The 12,875-nt window shown below is 46.3% G+C and overlaps 1 protein-coding gene across 1 annotated transcript in view; it reads left to right on the top strand.

Moving 5' to 3' along the window:
• Positions 1–12,574, top strand: part of LOC119372527 (peroxidase) — a 75,558-nt gene extending 62,984 nt beyond the window's left edge. The window contains exons 11-15 of the mRNA XM_037643007.2: positions 2,391–2,522; positions 3,527–3,745; positions 4,684–4,853; positions 6,919–7,027; positions 9,367–12,574. Of these exons, the coding sequence (XP_037498935.1) occupies positions 2,391–2,522; positions 3,527–3,745; positions 4,684–4,853; positions 6,919–7,027; positions 9,367–9,430 (694 nt within the window). The 3' untranslated portion in view covers positions 9,431–12,574. The remainder of the gene's footprint in view (positions 1–2,390; positions 2,523–3,526; positions 3,746–4,683; positions 4,854–6,918; positions 7,028–9,366) is intronic.
• The last annotated feature ends 301 nt before the right edge of the window (positions 12,575–12,875 follow it).

The following is a 12,875-nucleotide window of genomic DNA, read 5'->3' on the forward strand; positions in this document are numbered from 1 at the left end:
CGTTATTTTTGTATCATCTGCGGGATAAGAGATGGATGGGTGGATGGAAAATCTTTATTAAAGGGACACTAAAGGCAAATAACAATTTATGTCAGAGTGAAAGCTCAATGTATGACAACTTCTAAAACGGCAATATTATCAACAGCAGTGCCCTACTTACCGAGAAATTAAGCTAAATGTATCACGCGATGAGCGCCACGAGTGGGACATTTTGGAAGTGATCCCGATGACGTATGAGAGTCTGCCTACAATAAATCACTAGTAATCAAACTAGCAGCAATAAAAAAGAACCTTCCATGCATCAAAAGACGTAATAAAATGTTGTTTGTTCATTTCCGTTTGATTCATGGAAAAAAGAACCTCTGTGGCGTTGCCATGGGGAATGGCGCGCGTGGTTCAAAGGTTCCGTTTTGGCCGAACTGCGCTTCGCCCGGCGCCCTGCTTCGCTCACGCGGTCGCGTCTCAGTGGTAGTTTCGGGATCGCGTACTGCCGCGTTTGTTTTGCGCGCTCGTGAAAGTCGCTGACAGAAAGTTCGACAGAATGCCGCATGCAACGACGCCGGCAGTACGAGCCCTCAGCAACATACCGCGTTCATCGGGGCTGAAGTCGCTGAATTGGAGCCCGGCGTCGCGAGCCAATGTCTCGTTGTCAAGTTCTCCGTCCACACCCATTGCGGCGATTGCGGCAAGCTTCGATGGCTTCGATGGCCGTTGTTGCTGCTGTGGGTCCCGCTACTTTCGCTCTGCTGCTACTAGTGTCGGCGCCCGCGCAGTAAAGGCGGGCAACGTTGGGCACGGCAGCAGTGACGTATGAAAGTCTGATTTCAGGCGGGTGATTTGAAGTGCGCTAACGCGATGCGGACCACTAAAACGTGATTTTATTTCAAAATAAGCACTTCCTTGGAATAAAAATAGCACTACGAGGTTTCTGGATCGCTGTTTCAACAATCAACGTCGACTTAATATTTATTTGCCTTTAGTGTCCCTTTAAGGTCCATCGAAATGCGCTCTAGCAGTAGCGGCCCGCTCCCTAGTCGGAACAGAAAGGCCAAGTCTCTCTGCTGCGTCGCGGGCCCGTTGGACTGCCCATGGCTGTTCTTCAAATCTGAGGCTACTAATGGTAGCCTCCCATTTTGACGGCGACGAAGATGCATTCGACGAAGAGTAAAGCGGCGCACCGCCAGAGCGTATGTTCTAAGTTGGCTATACCCGCGTGTAATGAACACGTTCATTATGCGTGTAAACAATCCGCTAGAATGGATGGGTGGTCTATTGTTGGAGCTGAAGCGTTTGTAAACAACCCAGAACAATAGAAATAAGATAGCCGAAGAGACAATTACAGCAACATGATCGCTCATGGTGTGTGCAGCGAGTTTTAGAACTGCGTACGTTGCGTCCGTAACGGCGTTCCTTCGTACGTAACCCCGGTACGCAGTGCTAAAGCATGCTGCTCTTTTCGTCTGCCATCTTTCTTGCACTCTAGGATCTTCGCAAAGAAAAAGATGTACAAACAAATATATAACGGAAGTCAGACTCTCTAGGCAGCCTTCTTTTTTATTTTAAACAACCGCTTTCTCACAATGTGTTTTCCATCTGTCGGCCCCCTAATTTACTTTAACCTACGATGCAGCTTATCTTGGCACTATTACCGGATCATAACGGCCGGGTTTTCATTTCCTTCTTCTTTCTTTAATGCGGGAGCCTTCGTTGCGTATGCATCCACTCAATGTGATCTGGCTGGCTGGCTGTTATATGTCTACGCTGTATGGCTCAGCTTCCCGACGACTTCTGGGGCTAACCAGCTGGGATTTATGTTTTGTATTTGCTCTGATCCGTACTAGCCGTGGCACCCAATTGCAGAGAGGGGAGGAGCTTGGCTGTTAGTCTACCTTTGAAACACACCTGCTTAAAGCAATATTTGCTCCAGCAAATATTTGACGCGGTGCAGACGCATTTCTGTTTACGCCGTTTAAAGTGCTCACATCAAGTGTACTCGTGCCAATTTTGTCGACTTGCAACATGCAACGAATAATCGCGCTAGCTAGGTTCCTGAGTTTTGGAACTCGACCGCGCATTATAACGTCACTTTGTTGAATCACTAGAAAAAAAAAACTTCAAGAAGGGGAAGATGGAAGCTTGCGATGAAAAAAGAATCCGTAAACAGTGGACGGGTGCTCGAGCGGACGTTTCGACAAGTGGAATTGTCTTGATCAAGGCTGGAACTGATTTTAGTTCCAGCCTTGAGGAAGACAAGTCCACTTGTCGAAACGTCGGCTCGAGCACCCGCCCACCGTTTACGCATTTTTTCATAGAAAAAAAGACTTGTTTTTCTAGTGAACATACGACCTGTCCTATTTTTCTCCTTTCATCATGTCTATATGTATGCGCAGGATTGACATCGATGGCCAGCGTAGTCCATTTGAGTTGCAGGACTTCTACTTTTTCCCCTTCTACTTGTACCACGGAGACATGGACAACATCATCCGGGGCCTGCTTCGGCATCCGGGGCAACACTACGACAGGTAATGCAGTCTTTGCTGTTGTTTCGTTACGAACGGAATTTTCAAAACGAACTTTTAATATCTGAACACTCCTGGTTCTCTACTGAAAGTGTCCTTACAAAGATTTGTGCAGTACGTATGTTGCGATACAGTACATATACTGACACTGCAATCGCCTATCGTTATTGGAGTATCACAAAAAACGAAATATCTACAATTCGGCTCACACGGAACTTATACTACCCCTAAAAAAATACGAAAGAGATGAACTACCGTATACATGGACTGTTGAACAAAGCTCTTCGTATTCCTACGCCGCAGTAGTTCTGGATTCCAGCTGTCTTTCTTTCACAAAACTCCATCCACCTGGCAGGCTTCTCCAGTTCTAACGAATTCGGCATCCGTACAGCCGCACTATATGTGTGTACATGTCCTAAATGCAGCAGCGACATTCACGTAGGTACTTGATCTCCGGAAGAAAAAAAGGACCTTGAGATCAAGTCAATCAACAAAGTTCGCGGATTTTAGTTAAACTTTGCAGAAATACCCGGTGGACTTGTGGAGACTGTCGCAATGGCCGCCAAGCTGAGACCTTCAGTGGACATCCGTGTTTTTGCATCACTGACCGGCTTTCCATTTTACACGCAACTCACAAGGATTTGGCAAACTAGTCCACGAGTCAACTTAGTCTGACGTAGCATGAATCGTAAGTGACAGCCTGAATGAGTCCGAGGAGGAGGAATGAACTTTATTAGGAGAAACCAGCAGGTTTAAGTGGCCGGGCCTAGGCCTCCCATGAGGGGACGTGAAGGGCCTGAGTCCGAAAGAGAGCGGAATTTCAGTTAGTGTCAATCCAGGTGAGACCGGCTACGTAGCATCCGTGCAAGTCTGAGTCTAAATGGTCCCTAAGAAAACGTAAGAAGTCTCGGTGAGCAAAGTTTATTTTTCCGACCTATGTCACTGACACGACCTGGCTACCGACCTCTATCGCACTGTGCTAATGAAAGCCTCGATCGCACGTGCAGCTTCATCACCGAGGGCGTCACCCACCACCTGTACCGGCTCCGCAACGACTCGTACGGGCTGGACCTGGTCGCGCTGAACCTGCAGCGCGGTCGCGAGCACGGTCTGCGGCCGTACGTGGACTACCTGCAGTACTGCACGGGCTACCAGGCCACCACTTTCGAGGACCTGCTCCAGTACACGCCCGCGCACATCGTGCAGCTGTACAGCACACTATACGAGTGAGTATAGAAACAGTCCGCGACGGCTGTTAGACAATAGGAGCGGGAAAGGAACAGCCAAAGAGTGACCGGGTTCAGCAGATCATGGGCAAATAGTTTGCGAGGTAGGCATAAGATCGCACTTATTTTTAAGTATGCATCTGTAGAGTTAAGTAGTCCTCGTCGGTGAAGGTACATGCATAGATTGTGTGTACACGGCTTGGATTTGACAGTTCTCTGAAATAATGACAGTGAAAAAGGTGCAGCTCAAAGAGTCAAGACCGCTTATAATCAACGCGGCTTCATTTCACTTCGCACTGCACAGCTTTTCGCTGGATCTTTATAAGGCACAGCACGTCTGACGGTATGTTGGAAGTACCCTGGTGCGTCAGCAATGAAAAATAATAAATGACTGCTTTCTTGTTTTTAAGTTGTAGTTGTGGCCAATAGTTAACCGATATACATTCTTTCAGCCAGTGCAATTCGATTGAATGAAAACTTGTGAAATTACTGACTGTACACAAGATAAAAACTTATTTACCATGTACGATACCTCAATGATGACTCACGGTGACTCAGTTATACGATGACTCAATAGAAATTTTCGTAAAATATCTTCCTATCGTGATGTAACAAGACGCGAATCAAACGGGAGACCCGGAAAAGAAAGCCTAGAAAGACAGCCTTGGCTTACTATCAGCCGAGTCTGAAGCCCCGTCAAGAAGAGCATGAAAATTTGATGCAAAGTTTTGACAGTACAACATAATTTGTTACAGAATGGGCAGCCCCCATCTCTACACAACGGCCCATATGTGTATACATCTGCATGCGTATGCCCATACTAGCTGCATGTAGCTGCCTGTTTCAACAGATCGATCGGACTATCTTCCCACGTTGTTATCTAGCTATATATTTCTGTGCCTGTACTGTCTATCTATAATTATCTGAATCTCCCGCAGTGACGTGACGGACATCGACCTCTTCACGGGTGGCATCACGGAGAGCAGCGTCCAGGGCGGCCTGGTCGGTCCCACGTTCGCCTGCATACTGGGACAGCAGTTCCGTCGGCTCAAGTTTGGCGATCGATTCTACTACGAGCACGAGGGACAGGCCGGATCCTTCGCACCAGGTGAGCAGGATGCCCTCTCCCAGCTGTGCGGACACTCGAGGGGGGTATCCATAAAAGTCCAAGTGCGAAATGTATCGCGTGCCTATACTCACTTGTAAACCAATAAAATATGTCAACTCCGCCCAAAGCCATTGCTGACCCTCCCACATATAATTTGCATAATTGCTTCGTCCAACAGCGCTGACTTATTCTCGCGACATTAATCACTTCTTGAATTTCCCATACAGACACACGTTTGTGCCACTAGTTTTAGGTCGCAAAACTGAACGTCCTGATAAATTTCGTCAAGGATCTGAGATCGCTGCTCAGCCAAACGTAATGTTTTAGGTAGCAGAGACGAACCCTTAACTCTTAATGTGCGTAGTATTTACATCAGCCGAGAAAAAGCAGGCGAAAACCAGCTAGCACGACTGTCTTTCGCAGGTGAAGGGCAGGCTCGCCGCGGTTTTGTGGGCGGAGCTCACGTTTTTAACACGAAAGTGTTTTATGCCGGGGTCCACCACGGCTCCACTGACGTATTTCCGTCACGAATATGACGTTGTAAAATATAAAGACTAACAGATGGCAAAGAAAAAAAGTTCCGTCACAGGGAGTCGAACTTACGACCCCTCGCTCCGCAGCGCAGGACGCGAAACTATTAGGCCACAGGCGGCACCTTCTTCGCCATGCTAACGGCGAGAAATTTATATACACCATTTGCCGGTGGCGGTACTCAGAGATCGGGGGTACATCAGCGTGTTTTCGTTATCAATAGCGAGATGGCGCGAAGGGCTCGAAGAGCGCGCTTTAAAGGTCGACGCCCCACGTGTCGCGATGAGTGCGCGCCTCTACAGGGCGTGGTCGCTCGTGCGCGCGCTTATCTCGTGATGACGGTGGTGGGTACGTCTTGTGCTCTCACCGCAAGTTTGCGTTGAGAGCACGAAGGTCACTTCGCTCACTGCAGCGACCGCTTTTGCGAAAGGAGCGCGCTGCTCACACAAAAATAAGTTACAGCTGTGACAGTTCGCGCTCATCCTGTGTATGTTCGTTTCGTGCGTCCTTTCTGCTTGAGCAGCGCGTTGCAAGTTTCGAGCTGCTTGCTGTTCTTCGCGTGACATTACAATTTGTTGCTGTAGCATTCATTCCATCGCCCTCGGGGCGAAAGAATGCCCAACAAACGCTCAACTACGCCTGTGAAGACACGTTTTACTTTCGTGTTATGCTGATTCCTATGACAGAGGGATCAGCCACGTTTTTTTTGTTAGGTTGTAATAGAGTGTAGAAGTAATGATGGTGGCTGTTTACGTAAGGTGATACAACGGAGAGGAAAATGGCGCTGTTCTCTGCTAACCTCACAACACCATCGCTCAACATCCAGAGAATAAGGGAGTGAAATAGTGAACAGAAAGACGTTGGGATGGTATAGGTAAGGTAAAGAAGCTTAAGCCGTATACTTTGAAGAAGTCGTGGGAACCGCAAGGACCAGATGGGCCGGTGATTGCTATATACTAGGCATGTGCGAATATTCTAGCACTTCGAATATTCGAACGAATATTACAGTATTCGAATTCGCTTCGACATTAATTTTAATTATTCGAAATTTCGAAGTTTTCGAAACGATCGAATGGACATACACAGGGCGTCCCAGCTGTCACGCAGCACGATTTAGAAAAGGAGGAACGTCGTTACGCGAAGAACAACTAGTACTCACCTCAAAAATACTCAAATTTGTATGTGTATTTTTGAATCAATAATTATTATGCCTAAGGGCAGACTTTCGAAAATATAAAAAGTACTCACCTAATCATTAAAATGTCAATGAGGCATATGTAGGCATGTTCTAATTACATCTAACTGCGCTATTTTCAACAACGTAGTGATAGAAAACAACGTAGAGGAAATTGTGAGACATAAAATGCGCGCTTGTAAAGCCTCCAGAGTGTGTGACCGTGGCACAGTGTATAGCGGTAGATATCAACGCACCCAGTGTCGAAGACGTCGCATACCTTACACTATATATACAACGTACCAAGCCGCTCAATATGGCTGCAACCATAACAGCGCTGTTTTCTTTATTCTCTCACAGAGCAACTTCAGGAGATCCGAAAGACGACGCTGGCACACATACTCTGCGACAACTGCTACTCCCTGACCACGGTCCAGACCAGGACTATGTTCCGTCCCGACCTGACAGAGTGAGTGCGCATGCGCGAGTTCAGACGCAGAGTGATGTATCTTCTTCATCTTATGTATCGCTATATCGCTAACAATTAACTTGAAACTTGAGAGCGAAACTGAAGCTAAACACTATAAGTGAGGTTCTTAAAAGCATTTTTCGTGCAAGACGAATTCGTGCGCGCAAGGCAAGCCAAAAGGATGGCGTAATCCTCCTGACCAAGGCCTTTACCTCTCGGAAGCCGCAGAAGTAGCAGCTCACATGCATCGATACTAACTTAACAAATGTTATACAACAGTTAATACGATAAAAAATATGAAACATTGCACTTTTTTAAATAGGTATCAGTTGTTTTCCAGGCAATAATTAATGTAACACAGCAAAAAATACATTCTCCTGCAACCATAACTTATATTTTTAAATATACCATTGATAACCTTACTATTAGCATCCAATATGTTAAATCTCCATTAATATTCATTCATAGGCTGATAATGTATACGGAGATGCGCTCTCGCTTTTAAAAGGTGAAGTGAACAGGTTTCTAAATAACCTAATAAAAGACACCTTGTACATGGATTAAACAGGATGACCATGGTTGATCATTATTGCTTTGTTTGTCTTTTTAAAACAATTTCGCTGTAAGCCTGTAACGTCGAAGTGAGAAGCCGAATGTCAACCCAAGTGTCGATGTCCGTTAATGCTAAAGCATCTTAGCGCTGCGAAGTAAGACACTGTGCATCACCTAACATGTTATCTCATGCATTTCACTGCATCGTAGAGCAAGCGCCTTATTTGTGGAGAAGTTCTGGATAGGTTAAGCATTCTGCGTTTACTTTAACAAAAAACAAAAAACGAAGGAATCAAGAGAAACGGATCAAAGCCTTTTTGTTTATTTTATACACGGACATGCGAAGCCAAGAGATAATGAAGTCGAAGGAAGGCATACGGGGTGTTACTTGCGGAATTTAATTGAGGTGTCCTTGTTCAGAAAGCGAGATAAGCAGAAAGTCGACGAAAAAACAACTTGCCGCTGGTTGTAACCGAACCCACAACCTTCTCATACGCGTACGATGCACTCGTAAGTTGCGCCACGGCGGCGGCCGTTCTTAAATCTCGTCGGTGGCCTGTAAATCAGGCTTTCCACGGTCTATCTTTCTCATGCGAAAAAGCCAGCTTTACGAGGGCAAGAAAATCTTTTTTTTTTTACTTTTTTAAAGACCGAAAGCTCTACTAAGCTACGTCTCCCAAGGTCATTCATCGTATCGCAGTGACATTGAGCCGCCGAAGCGCGAGCTGCGGGCGCGCGAATGTGGCAGGCGTGACGTCACGCCACGTGATCCGCTGCGGAGAGGCGTCGCAGCTGCGCTCGCTCGGAGCCTCGGCGCTGCGGTACCACGTGACTAGGCGGAGGTTTAACGCTGCTTCTCCGGCGCTTGGTAGCGCACTGCTCAGCCTTGCTATGGATAGCGCGCCGGCTTGGCCGTCTGTGCGTGCGCTTCAGCGCAAGCGACAGGCTGAATCAAATCATCCAGTAGATATATATGTACACGGAAAGCTGCGGAATCTCAAGCAAAGGTAAAGTTCCTGCTCAAACACCGGATTAAAGGGACGCCAGATTAGCAGGTTCTAGTGAAGCTTACCAAGTGCGGAAGCATGCCAAGATCGAAGCTACTGCAGCTTCCGCCGTCATTCAGCGACACGAACACCGAAGAGAAGAAGAGACCTAACTTTAATGAAACTGTGTGCATAGTGTTTGCAAAACAAAGCCAAACATACCTTCCGCTCGTGATAACTAGGTTTGGAAGAGCTAAACCTCAGCCATTTGTTTATCGCGATAGCGATTATATGGACATTCCAGAGGCATTTTTGCCGTCGCCGTCGCCGTGACGTTCCGTATAAAGTCCAAATCCATAACATCGCCCTGCGCGTCCTATGTTCCAGGTGCGCGTGAAAGCACGCGAGCCCTGCCGACGAACAACGCTCAAACTGCGAACTTTGATCAAAAGGGCGTGGTCGAGCGCGCTTTATCTCGACAGACATCAGTAGGCAGCTCGTACCCTTGTATACGTGCTGTGCTCTCAGCGCCTACTTCGCGTTGAAAGGACAGACAGCTAGAAAACCATTTCAATCCCTGGAGTGTCTGCATTCTCTTACGCCAGCGTTTTGTAATGTTACACCAGATCGGATGCTGAAGCAGCTAGCTGCTACCCTTACTTCGTGTAACAACAATTCGTTAATGCATTCATTGCTTCGCCTTTGCGGCGAAACTGTGATTTTTTGTTCTTAGGGTCTACCATATAATGTAGGCAATTTAATCCTCTCTCTTTGTCCTCTTGTCGTCTACCTTGTGCGCAGCAACCCGGAGGTGCCCTGTGAGAGCATACCTCGACCGGACCTGTCTTACTGGCAATACCCCTGATGTCCACCACCACATCCGCGACGCACAAAAGAAACCCGTCTAGTCATCCGGGCCATCGGTGTTTCGCGCGGCGGCCACTTCCGGTCATGCCGGCCCCGCGGTTGCTGCGTAGCAGAGTCAATGCCACCTCGTGATTGAAACCCAGTGCGCCTGTTGGAGGATCGAGTTGGCGTTGCTACCCGACAGCCACGAAATGTCGGCACTCTTGAAAGTGCTGCGCCATATAGTTCTTGCATTGTGCCATACCGAGTAACCAACAGTATCACTCCGATGTGCGATTGACTTTGACGTGCATTCGAACAGGGTGTGTTCTTAGGATGTAGGAAGGTTAGCCATACACAAATCTCCACGTAGAGATACTGAAAGAAATGTAGAAAAAAGTAGTATCCTTTTATTAGTACGAGTTTGAAAACTTCATTAGCTAATGCAAACTGGACGTGTATTTTTAAGTACAGTTTAAAGAACAGCGTAATTTCATTTAATGCACCTGTTGAGGCCTCTACCCGATCCAGTTTCCAATCTGAGGGATGCCATAGGTGTACACGGAGGGCACACCCTTTTGTCCAAGTTCGAGTGACATAAGAGACCACTCACACGCAATATGGATGACCGGTATCTGAAGTGCCAAGAATGGCCGTAAGTGTGGCATCTACGCTATAACGTCTCAACTGTGTATAATTCAGTACCAAATGAAATAGTGTTAGAACAGAAGGCGGACGCAACACAGATTTAGTTTGATCTTGTTTAAATGCGTTTAGAATCCTTGCACATCATCATACATCTTTATCTAACGTAAATGAAAAGTAAATCCTCTACAGTAACTTCGGTGCTGAGCTATATAACCCACGTCATGTGAGTTCGGACATCTGGGTGGGGACCTCTCCGGCTTCTTAAGTTGTATCCGACTATAAGTAAAATAACCTGCAGGTTTCTAAAAGGGAGGCCTCTAGCATTTACAAGCATAATTGTTTCGAAAAGACCGGAAAGTTGTGCCAACCCTCGCAAAGCAGCGTGACCGCTGGAAGTTCATTCAGGGAAAAATGGGATGATACGCGCTACGATGCAGAATTCATCTCAAATGCTGCTTTCCTTTTTCTTTCTCTTTGTCGTCGATGCACCGCTAATACCGATCGCGTGGTGGCTGGAGATGGTGATATGGGCAACACGCGACAGATGCCCAAGCAAAATAGAAGCGCCTCGGGAGTTATCAGCTGATGCCCTTAGCGCGCTACTTTTAAACAGCAGAGTAATATGGTTAACTAAGACCACAATCCAGGAGCGAATGTTTTTACAAGAAAAAAAATTCAGTACAATGCATTGAAGTGAGTCCCGCGATAACACCATACATTAGACAAAATGCATTCTTGTAATCTAAACAAGATCAATACAAACCACAAGTGTACCATACTGTGCACAAAAAGTTCAAATGCATTTTATGCCCTGCGTAGTCTTTTTAGATCAACTCCTTACTAACACTGTTACATCAGTATTTTCGCTTTTTTCATCCAGCCATAAATAATGGCTCCAAGAATTTAACAATGCTGCACACAACAATACTATTTCACAGTCATCTGTTTCATCTACCATATGTTCTAGAAGTATAGAACGACCTCGCTATTTACTGCTTCATCATTAAAACACCACGAACCTAACACGAAATTTAACACATGCTTCCAACTCCTATTAGATAGATCAAAACACAGAGGATCATATTCCGCAAGCGGAGAAGCTATTACATCTTAGAATAATGCTCAAGTAAATATAGCTGACGCAGCTAAGGCACGTCGTTTCACGCACACGTGTAGCGGCAATGAAGACATCCTTGTTCTAGCAACACTAGCCTGTGCGGCAAGCCACTTCCGGTGCAGAGTTCATCTGGCAACATTAATGATGCTTAACTCATGAGCAGCTTCTATAGACACTAGTGCATGGCACGGAATTTAACCACACCGAGTGAGCTCTGCTTCAAAAGAAAGACACTTCAAAAGAAAGACAGAACATAACACGCGAGCACTGTTACCTCGCACATTACACATCGCGATTAGTCATTAACGCAAATACATTACTGTTACAGCCAAACAAACTCAATACACTCAGATATGGACACAGCGAGCACGTATATAACAAATTACTGGATACAACGAAAGAAATCTAAAGTGCTTCTGGGAAGTATCGGCACTTATCGAAGAGTTGCTCAGAAGGAATATCAAATATATGTAGAATGTTTGATTCGAGTTTGAGCAAATGTCAGCTGAATAAACCTACTTCCAGGAGCCTTTCTTCAACACACAACGGAAGACGTTTACCTCTGTCGTCTTCGTATTATCCGAATATTATGCCGTGGAAAACAAACCTGAAGCAAGCTAATATTCACGTCTCCTGCCACACTCATCCATAGAAGTCTCACAGGGTTTTTCCTGAGGTCTAAAGTGCTAATTGCCGTCCAGGACAGAATGATGTCAGCAGATACACGACTAAGGTAGTTTCTGCTCATATAGAAATAAAAAAAAAAAGAATTTATTTATTGCTCATGTGCGGTTTAGGAGACACCGCGAAATAAATATATGAATGCTGCTTTGTGTATGCTTTAGACCATGCTATGAGTGTAGTTTTTGCCTTACAAGTAAAGCAGTACATCTCTATATGTGTATGTGAATGAAGGTGTTGTCCGTGACGGTTTAGTGATGCCAGGCACTTAATGGCTCCCGAAAATGAGCCAGGAATGACTGACCGTATGTGAAAAAAAAATAGCAGTGCATGTACTCATTCAAATATGATCATCAAATGCTGAATAAATCAACTTTTTAAAAATATCATTGTCCGTTGTTGACGTTCCTGTTGCTGCTGTCTCTTAATCGAATAGCGTTAGCAGCAAGGGGAGTGTGTAAATTGATAAGCGAGACAAGGCCAAAGCCGAGATGGCACGAGCATTCCCGCGGTGGCGCCACCTGACGACAAGGAAACGCGGGGCCAGGAGGATACGACTCCTTTTCTCTTGGGTTGGACTTTGGAGCGGGTCGCGCGCGATGAGGAGCTCCGCTGAGACATTCCCGCGGACACCTTCCAGTTTTTCCGAAAGCGCCTGCGTTGGTGAGGCCTGACCCGCGAAAGACATAGGAATTATAGTAGACTTTAGCGCAAAAATCGGGGATAAAGATAGGACCACACGAACACAGCGCAACTAGGACACAGCACAGCATGGGCGTGCGGAGGGGGGTGCAAGGGGGGGCGGCTGCCCCCCCCCTGGAATTTCGGATAATATCTTTCTATGCAGTAGCAATAAGCTGCACACGTTCGTTAGCACACAAAAGGTCCGCATATCAGTGTGAAACGGCCTTCAGGGTTGCCAGCCAACTTTGCACGTTATTACATATTATTGACTAACCTTGCCGGTCGTCACGATAGTGAACCCCCCCCCCCCCCATGGATGCACCCCCCTGGAAAA

The sequence above is a fragment of the Rhipicephalus sanguineus genome, chromosome 10 (assembly GCF_013339695.2).
Source record: "Rhipicephalus sanguineus isolate Rsan-2018 chromosome 10, BIME_Rsan_1.4, whole genome shotgun sequence".
In the NCBI taxonomy this organism is placed as follows: domain Eukaryota; kingdom Metazoa; phylum Arthropoda; class Arachnida; order Ixodida; family Ixodidae; genus Rhipicephalus; species Rhipicephalus sanguineus.